The sequence below is a fragment of the Eretmochelys imbricata genome, chromosome 2, assembly GCF_965152235.1.
Source record: "Eretmochelys imbricata isolate rEreImb1 chromosome 2, rEreImb1.hap1, whole genome shotgun sequence".
NCBI classification, from domain to species: domain Eukaryota; kingdom Metazoa; phylum Chordata; order Testudines; family Cheloniidae; genus Eretmochelys; species Eretmochelys imbricata.
In genome coordinates this window covers 185,840,700-185,858,069 of record NC_135573.1, presented here as the reverse complement: position 1 = coordinate 185,858,069, position 17,370 = coordinate 185,840,700, and the positions used below count along the sequence as shown (strand labels likewise).

Below are 17,370 nucleotides of genomic sequence, written 5' to 3'. Positions count from 1 at the left end.
CTCCCTTCCCCGCCCCTGCTCTTCTAATTTTTTTCTAAAAATGCATTTAAATATAGTCACCTGTATTTTTCATACATAGAACAATAATTTTAAAGCCGAAAGCTATAAAATATAATGCAAGCAGGCTTCCTAAGTACAGAAAGTCTCCTTATAGCAGATTGTTCTGTGTATCAGTTATTGCTGCAAAATATATCTAGATAATATTTTCAGTTAAGATTTAACTCATGCCTATTGACTTCAGTGACACTTCTGTAGCGCTTAAAGTTAGATGCAGACTTACTGTGTTGATTTAGGGACTGGATGGAACTGAATATTTAAAGGAAAAAGGTTTCTATTTTAATGGATCTAATTTTTGTTTCACTCTTTTATAACATTTGTTAGGTTTATTTTTAAATATAACGAAGCACAAAAAATGGTTTTATTTAAATAGGAGTCGTATAACAAACATTTGATATGAACAAGAGCTATTTTAGTTCCATGGGCATAGGGGGCAGCTGGCAGGGTACTCTCTAGACCTTTGGAACATGCTTCCTTATCAGGGCTGTAATATCCCGAATTTGTTAGCATGTGCAGGGTTTGGTAGGGCTGGATAATAGTGCTATATGATCTATATGGGGAGGTCAGTTAGTTCTTGTTGTATTTATGTTGTCTCTGGGTTATTTGATTTTATTGCAGTAATTTTGGGGCCTGTTAAGTATTTCTTTCCCACATTTCAGAGTAGCAGCTGTGTTAGTCTGTATTCGCAAAAAGAAAAGGAGTACTTGTGGCACCTCAGAGACTAACAAATTTATTTGAGCATAAGCTTTCGTGAGCTACAGCTCACTTCATCGGATGCATTTTTCTCCTTTTCTTTCCCACATTGTGGCTTGTTCCATAGAAGTACTCAGACAACACTGCTGCTATGTTCTGCCTTAACAAGCATGTAGGTACCAGATCAGACCTCTTTTGCCAAGAAGCAATGAACCTCTGGTCTTTTTGCATCAAGAACACAATTATGCTCAAAACAGCTCACCTTCCTGGGTCTCAGAACTGTCTAGTGCACCATTTCAGGAGATTGTTCAGAAGAGATTACAAATGGTCCCCTCAGACCTGACATAGCAGAGTCCATTTTTCAGATATGGGGAATGCCAGAAATGGACATGGTTATTACCTGACAGAACAGGAAATGTCACCAGTTCTGTTTCAGGATGAGTGTTGGTTCAAGGTGTGTATCAGATGCCTTTCTACTATCCTGAAAGGGGAAACTTTTTAATGCTTCCCTCCCACATCCCCAAGTCCCTGTGGTGCTGAGAGTGGTGGGCAAACTCAGGCAAGATCATGCTGTTTAATTCTGATAGCAGCAGCCTGGCCTTGATAGCATTGGTTTTCAGACCTGTTAAACCTTTCAGTTTGAAATCCCATAATCCAGGGATGGCCAGCCTGAGCCTGAGAAGGAGCCAGAATTTACCAATGTACATTGCCAAAGAGCCACAGTAATACATCAGCAGCACCCCATCAGCTCCCGCCCCCCACTCCCAGCACCTCCCGCCTACCGGCAGTCCCGCTGATCAGTGCCTCCCCCACCCTCCCCGCTCCTCCTGATCAGCTGTTTTGTGGGGGGCAGGAGGCTTTGGTGAGGAGAGGGAGGAGTGAGGGCACTGCAGGCTCAGGGGATGGGGCAAGAAGAGGTGGAGTGGGGGCAGAGCCAGGGGTTGAGCAGTGAGCACACCTGTAGCTCCACCCCCAGAGTAGGTGCCTATATAAGGAGCTGCATATTAACTTCTGAAGAGCTGCATGTGGCCCCAGAGCCACAGGTTGGCCACCCTTGCCATAATCCTTCCTCGGGTCCCAGACATAGTGTCCCAGAACCATGGCCAAACTGCATCCCAACCCTCTTAGCCTGAACCTGATTGGTTATGTTCAGTGGTTAACTACTCAGTAGTTAACTACTTGTTCTATTGCAATTTGAAACATTCTTTTGATAGCGGAAAGCCCTCCACTAGGTACACTTCATAAAATGGAAGATGTTTTCTGTGTGGTCCCAGCAGAAAGATACCTTTCATTTATGGGTTCCCATTCAGTTTATTCTTCATTACCTGCTTCACGTAAAGGAGAAATGTCTTTCTGTCAGTGCCCTGCGGGTTAATCTGGCTGCTATCTTAACCCTTTCATCTATAGGATAGTGGAATGCTGTTTTCTTCAACCCTATAACTATAAAGTTCTTGAAAGGTTTGGGTAGGCTTTTCCCATGTATTTGAGACCCAACTCCATCCTGGAAGCTAAATTTGGTTCTCTCAGTTTTAATGGGGCCCCCTTTGAACCTATTGCTACATGGTCATTGTTTCACCTCTTGATGAATGTAGCATGCCAGGTAGCTATTACTTTGGCCAGGAGAACTTTAGGCTTTGATGGCTGACCTTCCTTAGATATTATTTTACAAGGACAAAGTTGGTTTGCATCAACACCCTAAATTTCTCTCGAAAGTGCTTTTGGATTTTCATATGCATCAGACTTTACTTATCAACTTTTTCCCTCCAAACCTCACTCATGCAAAGTTGAGGAAAAGCTCCATACTTAGATGTTTGCAGAGCTGTGGCTTCCTGCCTGGACAGGACTAAAGAGTTTAGGACACTGCAGTTATTAGCCGCCTCTGCTGATAGGGTGAAAGGATAGCCCGTTACATCACAGAAGATCTCTTCCTGGATCTCCTCCTTCCCCCATCCTTGTAATGATATTGCCAATGGTCCACGACCTCAAAGTGTTTTAGCACGCTCTACAAGAGGTCAAGCAGCTTTGGCTGCTTTCCTGGGTCATGTTCCCATCAGTGACATTTGCAAGACTGTCTCTTGGTCATCTGCTCATATGTTCGTTGCTCAGTATGCTCTCTTCCAGGCCTCTAGGTACAATGCTAAGTTTGGGAGAGTGGTGCTGCAGTCCTTGTTTAAGTAGACTCTGATACACTCCTCCATCAGACTCCTGTTAGCCACCTAAAGTGAAATGGACATGTGCAATCACGCAAAGAAGAAAACACTGTTCCGTACTTGTTCAGTAACTATTGTTCTTTGAGAACTATTGTTCATGTGTTCTTTCCACGACCTTTCCTCCTTCCCTTGTACATTGGAGGTACAGCAATTACTTGCTTCCAGTGTGAAGGAACTGAGGGAGGAGTCAGGGCAGCTCCATATTGTTATACTTTCAGCTAGCAGCAGAAGCGTGCAGAGATCACATGTGCTGCCCTAACAAGTTTTGCCTAAAGTGGTATGGACATGTACAATGCATCTTAAAGAACAACAATTACCGAATAGGTATGTAACCATTTTTATAATGGCAAAAGCATGCATGGATGCCTGAAACACTGTAATAATCAAATGTTCTTTCTCCCTTTGTCTGTGCCCCAGTATTAATGGTGATGCGGTTAGGACCATCTGTTAGAATTCAAGATCAAACTGCCACCCTTCCTCTTACTTGTGGTATTTTTTTGTTTTATTTTAATTTTTTAGAATTGCCATGAACTGGAAAAGATGGACTTAGAAGAGTGCATTCTGGTGAGAATCAGTTTTACAAGGAGTATTCATCATAAGTCCATTATAAGAACCTGTAATGCCATTCAGAACATCAGTGCTTTGTGGATTTTTTTGTTTTTTGTTTCTGATAGTAAATGCAGATAATTATTGGGAGGTCTGTATAAAGGGGAATTCAAAAAAAGGTGATTACAAACATTTATCCATTTCCCAGAGAAGTGTCTAATAAACCAGTTTATTTCAGAACCTTCATCTGGCAGAGAGAAATGCCTAACTTTGATGTAGGGATTGGGTTACAAACCTGTTGTTTATGGTATCAAATGATAAAAATGAGCAAAGGAACAAAACGTGGCAGAGTGTACTGGACCTTTAAGAAGGTCTACAAAACTCACTTTGTTGGAAAAAGGGTGGCGGGTTTTTTTTCATCTCACGTCTTCTCTGACAATTGGCAAGGTGAACTAAATCTATCCAAATAGCTTGGTGGTAGACTCAGTTCAATTCAGCATGTAGTGACTGTTTTCCTGAAAGCTACCATGTTTTAAGCTCTTCATCCATCTGTTCAGATAAAATTTGGGAAAAGGGGAAGACTTTATTTTTTATCCTCTTTATGGGTTTATAGATCAGAAGGATATGAATGGAATAAAATTAAACCCCAGTGTACATGTTAAGCTACTTGAACAAAGTGGATTTTTTTCAGCTAGTCAGCTCTATTATTATGTATAAGCCAGTCTATAACTTTGCATTTATGTAGCCAATTGTTTGGTTTCTTCTCTAGATAACCGATAACACATTGATACAACTTTCTGTTCACTGTCCTAAACTGCAAGCATTGGTGAGTTTAACTCTTATAATGTATCTATTAATGAAATATTTTTAAAAAAACATACAAAATAAGGATTAGCTCTCAGCCTGTAGCTACTAGTTTTTTGTTGCAACACTGTACAATTTATACTTTTTTACAAAATATGTTTTATATGAAGCTTATTTCTAAGACTGTTTTAAATATGGCATCAAGTACTGTAAGTAGGTTGTCTCAAAGCAACCCATGAATCCCAACATAATCAGAAAAATGGCTTAAATGTTATAAGGAACCTGTAACCGTCCTTTACTTGTGAGCAATTAGTCAGAATAAAAAGCTACATGAGACAGTTTAAAAATATTTAAAGATGCTATCTTACATATTTTACCTCTAAAGATTTTTCTAGGAAATCATGAAAATTTAATATACAGTATATTTTTAAACAGATCAAATGATTAATTAAAAAAAGGATAATTGCTTAGCAAAAGTGTATACAGATATGGCCCAATCCTGTAAATGGTCATGTGTGTGATTTTCGCAGCAGTGGGTTTATAGTATCTAATGTCAGTTTTTGTTGCCTACATTTTCAAAAGTGACTAGGGATTTTGGGTACCTCATTTTTAAAGAATCCAACTTGAGATATTTTAATGGATCTGATTTTCATAGGGTGGGTGCTCATTTTCTGAAAATCAGGCCACTTAAAGTGACTCAGATTGGCCACTTTGAAATTGAGGTACCCCAAATCACCAGTGGGTTTTGAAAATTTAGGCCTAGGCATTTGGAGCCAACTGTCACACTACCATTTGGCATAAGGAAGGGTGTTGTATTTCATGTGTGGCAGGTCACTGTTCACTATGATATACTGCCTTAAATCTACCTGAAGAAAATAGATCTACTTTATAATCTATGCTTAGAAGGGATTAAGGAAATGTTTACTACTTCGTTAATTGTGTGGCCGTGTCATTGACTTCCTCCGCACCCTCAGCTTGAGGAAGTGTGTTACTAAGGCAGCAGCAGGCTCAGGAAGAGATTTGGCTTTAAAAAGGAACCGAATTTACTACTATATGCAGATTAATCATCCAATCCCATTCCTAGGTCATAATTCCACATACCGTACGCTTTAGTTCAGTGAATTAAGTAGTCTACCAATCAGACAAGGAACTGCTTACATGTGAGCCTTTATAAGAATATTTTGCCTTTGTGTGCCACGGTATTGAAAATGGCTTCAGTCCCATCTCTGAATCTTCATAGGATCATTGATATCCAAATATATATTTTAAACTGCACAAATCTTGGTCAGTCAATCCAAAATATTCATTGGCTTCCTATTAAATAGTGGACTTGAACATATATTGTAATTTAGAAATCACATTCAGTAGAGGGAATCTACTTTTTAAAGAATTACTGTTCCATTTGATAGTCTCATTTTAGCCTTACTTAGACTGTATCAAATTATCTATTTGGTATGACTAGAGATAGCATTTTATAAAGAACTCTTGATAAAGCCATCTGTCCCTGTGGCTGGGAACGATATGCTATAGCATCACTTACTTGAAATGGAAAAGGAAGTTTAGAAATAAAACGCAGTTTAGGGATCAAAATGAATGGAGAGGAGTAATTACTATAGAAATCACAGCATTGTATTCTTCTTTATATCATAATCCCATTTATAACCAGTCCTCCTTAGGTACATACAGGAATTTTTTGTGCCTCTCCCAGTACTTCAAAGGAGATGTCATAGGAATTAGCAGTCATGGTTCCTGGATGTTATTCCTCCTTTAACAATCTACTTCACAGGTAGTAGGATTGTGATATCCATTGTGATATCCTGTGCCTCAGACAACCACTGCTGACCTACTTGGAGGTCACAGTCCATTGGCTGAGAACCGGTACAATGTTAATATATATTTTGGCATCTTTATAGTACAGAAAGCATGTATTCTGTGATTGTTTAGTAATAAAAATTCAATTTCCTGCCCAGTGCTATCCTGTGTGTAGCAGAGAACATTACAAAATGTTCAGGCAGATTGTGTAGCGAACACCACCAGGTGAATTGGGAGTGGGGGGAAGCTCAGTAATCTTAATTGAAAGTTTTAAATTAATTCACTTTAACTATGCTGTGAACTCTTTGTGATTGCTTTCTGTGAACATTTATCCAATTGAACGTTAGTGGCACAAATATTTACAAAAGTGCATTTCAAAGTTGCAGAAATCAAATTTTAAATTCACCAGTATTTATATTGGAAGTGTTTCCTTACAGAGCAAATCAGGGAACAGAGACACACACTTACTTGGCAGAATTCAAACTCTCCAATACTTTATCTAATCAATTCGTAGAAGTTCAGAAGCATTTGACAGTTTTATGTGATTTTTTTAAACAAATAAATACACTAGAGAAATTGTAATTGGCCTATGGATATTCCATCAGCAGAAAAATAATCTTATCTCATCAGTTATTTTGTTTATACTGTTTTTTAATAATTCGTTGTTCAGCTAGCTCAACAAATTTTGTCTTAATTTAATTTGTACATAGAATAAAGAAGGCTGGTCAACTTTTTGGTTTGCTATTTAGAAATAAATGCTAAGATTTTAAAACTGTAAACCTGACACTTTCTACCTTGTTAACTATGTCCACCAGATTTATCAAGTCTGAAGTATCTTGTGCTTTAATACAGAATATTACATTAGGTATCAGAGTAGCAGCCGTGTTAGTCTGTATTTGCAAAAAGAAAAGGAGTACTTGTGGCATCTTAGAGACTAACCAATTTATTGTGTGTTTGCCTCATAAATTCTATGAATTTAGCTGTCTATCGTGATTGTCTTATTCAGTTTCAAGTCACTGGAGTACAATCTCTCAGGAAACCTGAATTTTATAAGCTGCTTATTTCATAGGATGTGAAACTCTCTTAATTAGCCAGTAGACTGTTGCCATAGCCAAAAGGTCACATTTGTCTTCATATAACCTTCCCTCCTTCCTTGAAACCACAGGTCTGTTATAAATAGACTTTGCGGTGGAGGACACAACCCCCCGTGCTTTTAACCCTTAGATGCCTGATAATTTCCAGGTTGCCAGCCAAATAAGTGCTCAGGAGGATATGTATACAAGTATATACAGAGAGAAGGCAAATATGAGATCCAAAACATCCAAAGACTGAACCGGAGATAAGAATGTAAACGCAGACCGTAAGATAAGAGAGAGTTGACAGGAGTAAGCACTTTCATTTTGTGACTTTTAAAAAATAATAATATATGCATACATTACATGATGTGCTAATACAAAACACATTAATAATGCTGCACCTTGTTGGGTGAAGAAAATGAAAATACAACACAGAGCAGCTGGAATTGAAGAGGAAATGCTGAGATGGTTCCCCTGGAGAAGTGGATGAAATCCCCCTTTGCTCCATCAGACTGATTCAGTGAAAGTTCTAGAGCTGGAGAGTTCTGAGTCCTCCCTCTCTTTCTGGTTTCTGTTCTTCCTTTGCAACTTTGAGTAAAGGGGAAAAACAGATGAGGAGGATGCTACTCACACCAGAGGTGGGCAAGCTCCCAGTCCTTCCCCTGCAGCCTCAGCTCGCCATGCTACCAGGGCTCCAGGCAGCATGGCTGCGAGAGAAGCCAGGTGTAGTGTATTAAATTGCTCTCTGTAGGAATGTGCTACTTATGGTGTACTACTTAACAGCTGCCAGTCCTGGTGCTCTGAGCAGCATGATAAGGGGGTGGGGAGCGGGGGGATTGGGTAAGGGGCAGGGAGTCCCAGGGAACAGTCAGGGGACAGGGAGCAAGGGGCGGAGGTTTGGGGAGGGGGGCAGTCAGGGGACAGGGGGGTTGGATAGGCATGGGAATCTGGGGGGGCCTGTCAGGGGGCAGGGGTGGGGATAGGGCACTCAGGGGACAGGAGGGGTTGGATAGGAGGTGGGCTCCCGGAGGGGCAGTGGTTAGGGACAGGTGGTCCTGGGAGGGGGCGGTCAGCGCACAAGGAGCAGTGGGGGTTGGATGGGTCGGGGGTTTTCGGGGGGGCAGTCAGGGGGTGAGAAGTGGGAGGGGATGGATGGGGACAGGGGACAGGCTGTTTGGGGAGATACAGCCTTCCCTACCCAGGTGTAGTGTATTAAATTGCTCCCCTTAGGAATGTGCTACTTATGGTGTACTACTCTCCATACAGTCTCAGAACCCTGATGTGGCCCTCAGGCCAAAAAGTTTGCCCACCCCTGATATACAGGCTAGTGTCTGCCTGTTAATGGCCAAGAATCCCTCATAAACCAAAGCAAGTACATAAGGGTTTGCCACAGGAGGACAGATTGATTTAAATCAGAGGTGGTCAAACTGGGGGGCAAGGGGCAAGAAGCTTTAGGGGGGAAAAAAAACAAACATATTTTGCACATTTTACCCACAGCAATGAATAACTAGCAAAGCTGATTCTTCCAGACATATCAGGTCCTCATTTGCTATGACGCAGTGTGCACATTTAATTGTAAGCATTGACCACAATCACAGTTTTGCTTTTGCTCTTATTACAGTGGATCGGTGGCTCTGTTTGAATCAATGCCTTACTGTTTTTAATATTTAGTGAGAGCTGCATGTTGAATTTTTTTTAAAACTGTCTATGTACTTGTGTGGTGGGGGGGGAGTCTAAACTACTCAGACACAAAGAAGGGGGAAACAATCAAATCAGTTTGAGAACCACTGATTTAAATCAAAAAGTTTCAAATTATCACTGTAAATCATGATTTAAATAAGCAACTTTAATTTATTTTAATTGGGATTTGTAGTTGTACTTTTTAAAGTTATTTTGCTAAGCAAAGGTTCATTACCAATAAAGGTTGGTAACCATTAAAATATGTTTGCAACTATAAACTTCACACTAAAATTAGGTACTTTTTGTTAATCAGGAGGATACAATTTATCTATATGCCTTTATTTAAGAAATTATATAGCTTAATTTACCTTTATTCAGATTCTTAATTTTTACAGAAAATGATGATTGGTGGATGCAGTATAGTTTCAGCCATGCTGGTTCAAGGATATTAGAGAGACAAGGTGTGGTTGAGGTAATATCTTTCAGTGGACCAACTTCTGTTGGTGAGAGAGACAAGTTTTCAAGCCACAATGAAAGAAAGATATTACTTCACCCACCTTGTCAAGCTCTATTTGGATGGAAACTCAACTTCAGTTAAAATACACCATTTAATTTTTTTAATAAATAAAACTACCTTAAAAGCGCTGAATACGTAAGAAAATCAGTTTATCAAAACACATTTTCCATTTAAAACTGATTAAACAAAGAAAATATCTGTAGTTAGTAACTAGAAACAAGCAGTTCAATTCATTATGTCCTTCAGATTTTAGAACTGATAGATCTCATTCTTTCACACCTAATTTTTATTCATTGATTAGAAGAGGAAAACAAGCTGTTCTGCTTTTTCAACTCTCAGTTGGTTTCTTAACTTTGAATGAACTAGCCATTGAACTGAACTTGTTGAATAAACTGAAATGAAGCAAATTATACTCTCTGTATCTGCAGAAGAGACTAATTGCTGTCAAAAGTTGACTAGCACTTTAATAAACTCTGGTTCCAGGTGCTTAGCCAGAGATTTCCCCCAGTTCAGTGGTTTGACTTTCTTTAAATCTTGGCAGAAAACATACTGCTTAATATTATTTTTATTTAATTTAAATGATTTTAAGATTATAGTAAATTTAGTGCTTACAATAGGTTGTCATTTCAAAGTGGATTTTTAATAGGTTTATTTTAAATAACCTTGTATTTAATTTAAATTAATAAAATCCCATTTTTATTTTTTAAATACATTTTTATCCAGTCAGTGCCAGACTAGTAGTCCTCAAAATTTGTTGTCCTGCTGGAGTAAAAGGTCTAACGTGCTGCAGGCTGAGGTAAGGATACAGGTAGCCCATAGCTCTCCCAATTGTTGGATCTGAACTTTCAGTGGGAGGTGGCTGGATCTAAAGGACTGTTAAGAGCTGCTGTTTGCCTTTGGTGAGGATTTTGAAAGTGCACCCACTTTCCATTCACTGCCAAGGGTCTCCACACCAGAGTTGCTCTGACAGAAGCTCTCTCTAGACAAGGAAAAAGGCACACAGAGCAGATAGCTCTGGACAATTCATGGTGCTGAGCTGGGTCAGAGCCCAGAGTGAAAGATGGAATCAACTCAACACATCAAGACTTTCTGCAGAGGTGATGACAGTGCAGAGCATTTGTTTTATAGGTAGCTGACAATGGCCTCAAAGTATCTGCAGTGAAAATTCAAGGGTGTCTTGTTATCCTGACAATGCTTCTGTGAAGGTCATGAATCCTCTGAAAGAGGCAGGAACCAGCTCAGCTTGAAATGGTTTTCTGGAGTGGGGGACTTGAGGCTTTTTCCATTCTCTTCAAACATGAGAGGTAAACATATGCAAGCTGGCATCTTTTAAGGGAATGCCAGTGCTTTGAATGCTTGAAATACAATTCTTAAACCTACTCTTACCACCTTCAGTATAAGGCCTGTGTCAGTAAGTCCTTGGTGAAAAAACTATAGTTTTATAAGTAAATGAAAGCTAAAACAAAAGGCTGAGGAGAAAACTCTCCCAAAAGAGCAGTAGTTCTTCGAATGCTTGCTCAAGTGTATTCCACAGTAGGTGTGCATGTGCGCCATGTGCACTGGTGCCGGAAGTTTTTCCCTTAGCAGTACCCGTGGGGGTGAGGGGGAGCACCGCTGCGACCCCTGGAGTGGCACCTCTATATCACGCTATAAGGGGAGCCGCGAGGTCCCCCCACCCTCAGTTCCTTCTTGCTGCCAGTGAAGGCACATCTTGCTCCAGAATTGCTGCAGCCTTTCCAGTTGATCTTAGTGGTACCTTTAGCTAGTTGTTAGTAACTCGTGGAAAGTAGTTTCTCAGTTCTTAGCTTCAAGGCATATGACTCCTATTGCTGTTCCATGCCAAGGAGTGATTCACTGCTTGGGTGAAACTCACGTGAGTGAACGCTGTAAGATCTGCAGATCTTTCAAGCTGCGAACTAAGAAGGAGAGAGACATCAGGCTTCGCGCTCTCCTCATGGAATCAGTGCTCACTCCAACTCCGGTACGCTGTGCGGACTCGACACCGGGCACCACATGGTCGGTGCACAGCGAAGCCCGCTCCACCAGTCGGCACCGTTCCCCTTCCAAGAAACAAAGGAAGAGCTAGACTTCGCAGCGGCGCCAAGAGAAGGAAGGGGGAAGAGGCTGGTCCCAGGTTGGGCAGCCCTCGGTCCGTCTCTGTCCCCCCCCAGTCCCCAGGCTTGAAATCTCTGACTCGTTCTGAGCGGAGTAGCCCAGCAGCACCGACACACGCCTCTCCTGCGGTCAGGATGCCATAGACGCTGGAGGCTCTACAGGCCATACGAGACATTCTGAGCTTGCCGGTCGCTGCTGGTGGCAGGCCCCTGGTCCCGAGGCAAACCACCGCTGGGCGCTCGACAGGCCTCCCCAGCACAGTGCAGCTCTCACTCTGAAGACCACTCTCTGCCTTGTTCAGTACGCAGCAACTGGTCCACGCGCAGCTCACGTCCACCACCCTCAATGCCAACCAGGGTTCCATCCGGGCAGGAGTCCCCGGGTCCCTCCATGCTATGCAGCAGCAGATGCAGGCACTGGGATAGGTGTCGAAGGCGCTCCTCTTCACGATGCAGCTATCGTAGCTGGTATCAGCGTGACCAGCGTAAACGCTCCTGCTTAAGCTCCCGCTCTGTCAGGCGTCGCACACGGGGCTCCTGCCGCGCGTCACTGGCATCGCAGCTCCAGGCGCCAAAGCGAGTCTCGGGACAGTACTTCCAGCGAGTACCAGTCCTCGACGTCGAGGTACCGGTCCCATGGAAGACAGCATCGTAGGCACCGCCGCTCCTATGGTACTGTTCGGTCGGTGGTGACCTCTGCCTCGGCACCCAGCCGCCCCTCACTGGGCCATACCGCTCAGCCGGAGCAGATAGTGCTACCGGGCCCACAGCATGGACAGTGGCAAGGAGCCCCATGGCAGGGACAGTGGTGTCAATGGGCACCGTGGCTGCTGATGCCCACCCAGGCAGGAACCCAAGGGCGTCCGAGGCCCCGTTGGCCTCGCTATCTAGGCAGAGGGACAAGTGGACAGGTCATGAGTCATTGGCTCCGTGCCTGGACTCTGACCTGGGGGTTGATCCCCCGGCACCGGCTGAGACCCACAACCCCGTGCCAGCCTCCTCTCCTGCACTGGATGACACCATCACATTACCGCTGCCCTCTGCTCCACAGGAAGACTTCAGGGCGCATCAAGACCTGCTAAAGCGGGTGGCGTCAAGCCTCCAGCTGCAGGCCAATGAGATGGAGGGCCCATCTGATTCCCTCTTTAATGTACTGTCCCCCTCGGTGCCTGGCTGTGTGGCTTTACCCCTTCACCAAGGAGTAGCCAACATCTCCAACGCCTTGTGGCTAACTCTTGCCTCTTTGGCCCGGATTTCCAAGAAGGCTGAGAGGAAGTATTTTGTGCTGGCCAAGAACCATGAATACCTCTACTTCCACCCAGCACCTAACTCTCTGATGGTGGAATCTGTGAACCACCGGGAGCAGCAGGGCCAGCCTGCACCCACCCCCAAGAATAAAGACACCAGGAGACTAGACTCTTTTGGTAGAAAACTTTACTCCTCTTCGAGTTCCAGCTCAGGGTGGCCAACCATCAGGCCTTACTGAGCCGATATGATTTTAATTTATGGGAGTCCCTGCCAAAGTTCGAGCCACTCCTCCCAGAGCGGGATAGGAAGGACTTTAAGGCATTGGTGGACAAGGGGGCGATGACAGCCAAAGCTGCCCTGCAGGCAGCATCGGACGCGGCGGATACAGCAACTCACTCGATGGCCTCCCCGATCTCCATGCGCAAGACATCATGGCTCCTCCTGTCCAGGTTTTCGGCAGAGGCCCAGTCCCTCATGCAGGACCCGCTGTTAGACGGGAAAGCCCTGTTCGCCGAACAGATGGATGTCAGGCTGCATAGGATGAAAGACTCTCGCACCACCCTGCAGACCTTGGGCCTATACGTCCCTCCGGCTAAGGACAATGCCAAACCACAGACGTCAGCTCTTTACAGAGCAGATATGAGCCCCCTTACAAGAGGCCAAGAGACCAAAAGCGCTGGCTTCAGTGACAGTCCCGTTCTGCCCCACAGCCTGGGCCTTCTAAGGGCAAGAGGCAGGAAAAGAAGCGGTTTTGACTATTTGCAGGGGGGCACCAGGGTAGTTGCCATGGAAACCCCCCTACTAATAAAGTGTGTGTTCAGCAACCGATTTTCTGCCTTCCATGGGGAATGGTCACGAATAATCTCGGACTGCTGGGTCCTCAACACCATTTCCAAGGGCTACATGTTGCAGTTCAGTTCACCCCCGCTCAACCACCCCCCCCGTCCCTGGCGGGCTCAGGGGACCCAGAGCACATTCACTTCTTAGGTCAGGAGGTGGAACGACTACTACGCCTGGGGGCGGAGGAGAGAGTGCTAGTAGAGTTCCAGGGCAGGGGCTTCTACTCCCAATATTTCCTGATCCCAAAGGCGAAAGGGGGTCTCAGGCCCATCCTAGATCTGCGGAATCTCAGTTGGTTTATGGTCCACTCCAAGTTCTGCATGGTGTCCCTGGCTTCTATTATCCCCTTCCTGGACTCGGGGGACTGGTACACGGACGTGTGTTTTCAGGACGTGTATTTCCAGATCCATGTTTTTGAAGGGCACAGGCGGTTCCTCCGTTTCCTGGTGGGGCCCGATCATTACCAGTTCACGGCTCTCCCGGTTAGCCTATCCACGGTGCGCAGGGTATTCACAAAGTGTATGGTGGTGGCGGCAGCCTACCTCAGACGAGAAGGGGTCCAGATGTTCCCATATCTGGACGATTGGCTTCTCAAGGGCAACTCACTGTCTCAGGTGAGGGCCCGTGTGGATCTGCTCCTGTCTACATGTGCCAATCTCGGCCTGTTGGTAAACGAGACCAAATAATGCTGGTCCCGGTGCAGCGCATAGAATTCATATGGGCACTACTGGACTCCTTAAGGACCACAGCCTCTCTCCCAGTGGGCAGGTTTGAAATCCTGAAAGGTCTCATCGCCTCGGTCACGGCTTTTCCGATGACAACAGCAAGGCATGCCTTCAGATCCTGGGACACATGGCAGCATGCACGTATGTGGTCCAGCACGCCAGGCTCCGAATGAGGCCCCTCCGGCTATGGCTAGCCTCCCACTTCTCCCAAGCACAGGACGGCCTGGACAAGGTCCTCACGGTCCTGGTAATTGCCTCCCTACAATGGTAGTCCTCCCTGGGCAACATGCTTCAAGGGGTTCCTTTCTGGGAGACAGCCCCGTCAGTAGACCTGGTGTCTGATGTGTCGGACATGGGCTGGGGAGCCCACATAGGGAACATGCAAACCCAAGGGATGTGGTCAACCTCGGACGTGTCCCTCCACATAAGTGTCAGGGAGCTCAGGGCGATACGGTTCGCGTGTGTGGCTTTCATCACGCAGCTTCACGGCAAGGTGGTCAGAGTCCTTACGGACAACACTGCTGCGATGTTCTACATCAACAGGCAACGTAGGGCAACTGGGAAGCCCTGAGCTTATGGGAGTTCTGTATAGTCCATGACATCTCCCTGAGGGCTTTCCACCTACTGGGCGCCCGCAATGCACAGCCCGATTGCCTCAACAGGGTTTTCTCCCCCCATTACGAGTGGTCACTCCACTCGGAGGTCACTCACCGGCTCTTCCGAGAGTGGGGAATTCCCCACGTGAACCTCTTTGCGACCTGCCGGAACCGGCGTTGCCCCCTGTTTTGTTCCGGGGTGGGGCTGGGAAGGGACGCGATCTCAGATGTCTTCCTCCTGCAGTGGTCGGACCAGCTTTTCTATGCTTTTCCACCATTTCCCCTTATAGGCAAGGTTCTGGAAAAGTGAAAACAGACAAGGCACGTATCATCCTGGCCCCATCAACACTGGTACTGGACCCTACTGGACCTGTTGGCGGCCCCTCCGAGGAGGTTGCCGCTTCGCCCAGACCTCCTCTCCCAGAACGAGGGCCGCCTCCTTCATCCCAATCTGGCCACTCTTCACCTGACAGCGTGGCTGCTCAGTGGCTAGACGAGGAGGAGTTCTGAGGAAGTCAGGCGGGTCCTCCTGGAAAGTAGGATGCCGTCCACATGCTGGACGTACCTGGCGAAGTGGTCCAGATTTTCCAGGTGGGTGAGGGAGCGAGGAGTCTCCCCATTGTCCACACCACTCCAGCTTATCCTTGAGTACCTCCTGTCCCTTAGGACCCAAAGGCTGGCTCCTGCCTCTATCAGTACACTTGGCAGCCATATCGGCCTTCCACCCACCGGTGCAAGGGCACTCTGTCTTCTCCCATACTATGACCTCCCGCTACCTGAGAGGTTGACCATTCATTCCTGTATGCTAGATCCCCTGTACTGCAATGGGACTTAAACCTGGTGGTGTCCTGCCTCACGGGGCCTCCCTTTGAATCCTGAGCCATGTGTTCCTGGTCTCACCTCTCCGAGAAGGTAGCCTTCCCTGTAGCAATCACGTCGGCCCAACGTGTCTCAGAGCTCAGGGCTTTGACCTCGGAACCTCCACGTACAGTCTTCCAAAAGGATAAGGTCTAACTTCGCCCACACCCTGCATTCCTCCCAAAGGTAGTCTCCTTTGGAACATTCCATATGGAACAGGACATCTTCCTTCCCATGCTCTGTCCCAAGCCCCATTCCTTCAATGAGGAACGCCACCTCCACACACTCAATGTGCGCAGGGCACTGGCCTTCTACGTGGATCGGATTAAACTGTTCTGTAAATCTTGTAGCTCCCCACTCCGCTTAGAGGCGCCACTCCAGGGGTAGCAGCGGTGCTTCCCCCCCCCCCGGGTACTGCTAAGGGAAAAACTTCCGGCACTGGTGCACATGGCGTGCACAGACACCTGCAGTGGAATAGACATGAGCAACATGTCTCGAAGAACACCAGTTACGGAACAGGTAACTGTCTTTTACTTCAGCATAGTAACTGGGTCTTTGAGGTGATTGTTTGCATGGATACACAGAGTATGCACGAATACATGCATGCAGTGTTCATGTGGCTTATCACAGACACCCAACTGTGCAACAACCTAAACAGAATTTCTGCATCTCTAGAGAGCAAAGGGGGAGTGCTGAGTTTGGCCGTTGCTACAAAGTGCCTTCCCTGGGTCTGGAATGATGAAGTCAAATTATGATTTAAGTGCGCCTTTCTGACTGCTGCAACCCTAAGCGGCTCATTTTGGCAACTGCTTCTCCTGCTCTTCAGGTTTAAGGAGATAGCATTTTAAATATGCCTCTTAGTGCCATTTCATTACTAATCCTTTTGCAGAAGCTAACAGTACAAGTATTTTGAACAGGGTAATCCAAAAATACAGAGTCGCTTGAGGTTGTTCCTAGTCCTGATCATTTCCATTAGATATAATAATTAAAAAAAAAAGTGTGGACTGAAACATTACATTGTCCTTTTGTCTTGTAGAGCTTATCTCACTGTGAGCTGATCACAGATGATGGGATTCTGCATCTGAGCAACAGTACCTGTGGTCATGAAAGGCTCCAGGTCCTCGAGTTAGACAATTGTCTTCTTATCACCGATGTGACCCTAGAGCACCTGGAGAACTGCCACAGTTTGGAGAGAATTGAGTTATATGACTGTCAGCAAGTCACACGAGCAGGAATCAAAAGAATAAGAGTATGTGTTGTGTTTTTAAAGGTTCAGCTTTGGGAGAGACAGTTATTTGTGCAGTCAAGGGAGCCTGATCCTATCGGATATACTTACAGTAGCTTAACAGAGTTTTCATCGTACCTTCCCTTGCTTTGGACTAAGGATGTTGATTAACATACTTTATAAGATCCCCAACTTTAGGCATTAGAAGTACGATGGGTATATGATGAAAAATCACCACCCGGTGCCTAATTCCAGTTTTAGTCCAAGCTACTGTTGGTATCAGAATAATTGTCCATGCTGATCTTTTCTCCCACTGATGTAGAGTCCAGCTGTAGCTCTTCGTTTATTTTCTAATGTTTGTTTCCCATT

At 45.1% G+C, this 17,370-nt stretch overlaps 1 protein-coding gene across 5 annotated transcripts in view; it reads left to right on the top strand.

The window, feature by feature from the left end:
- Window positions 1-17,370, top strand: part of FBXL2 (F-box and leucine rich repeat protein 2) — a 123,908-nt gene that overhangs the window by 103,286 nt on the left and 3,252 nt on the right. For 4 of the 5 annotated variants that reach the window (XR_013345301.1, XM_077811105.1, XM_077811106.1 and 1 more), the window contains 3 exons: window positions 3,480-3,524; window positions 4,276-4,332; window positions 16,813-17,025. Coding sequence is in view for 4 of the 5 variants with exons in the window: in XM_077811105.1 (XP_077667231.1) it covers window positions 3,480-3,524; window positions 4,276-4,332; window positions 16,813-17,025 (315 nt within the window). In the remaining variant the exon portion in view is untranslated. Of the gene's footprint in view, window positions 1-3,479; window positions 3,525-4,275; window positions 4,333-7,613; window positions 7,750-16,812; window positions 17,026-17,370 lie in introns of those variants that run through there. The other variant, XM_077811107.1, reaches the window with a different exon arrangement.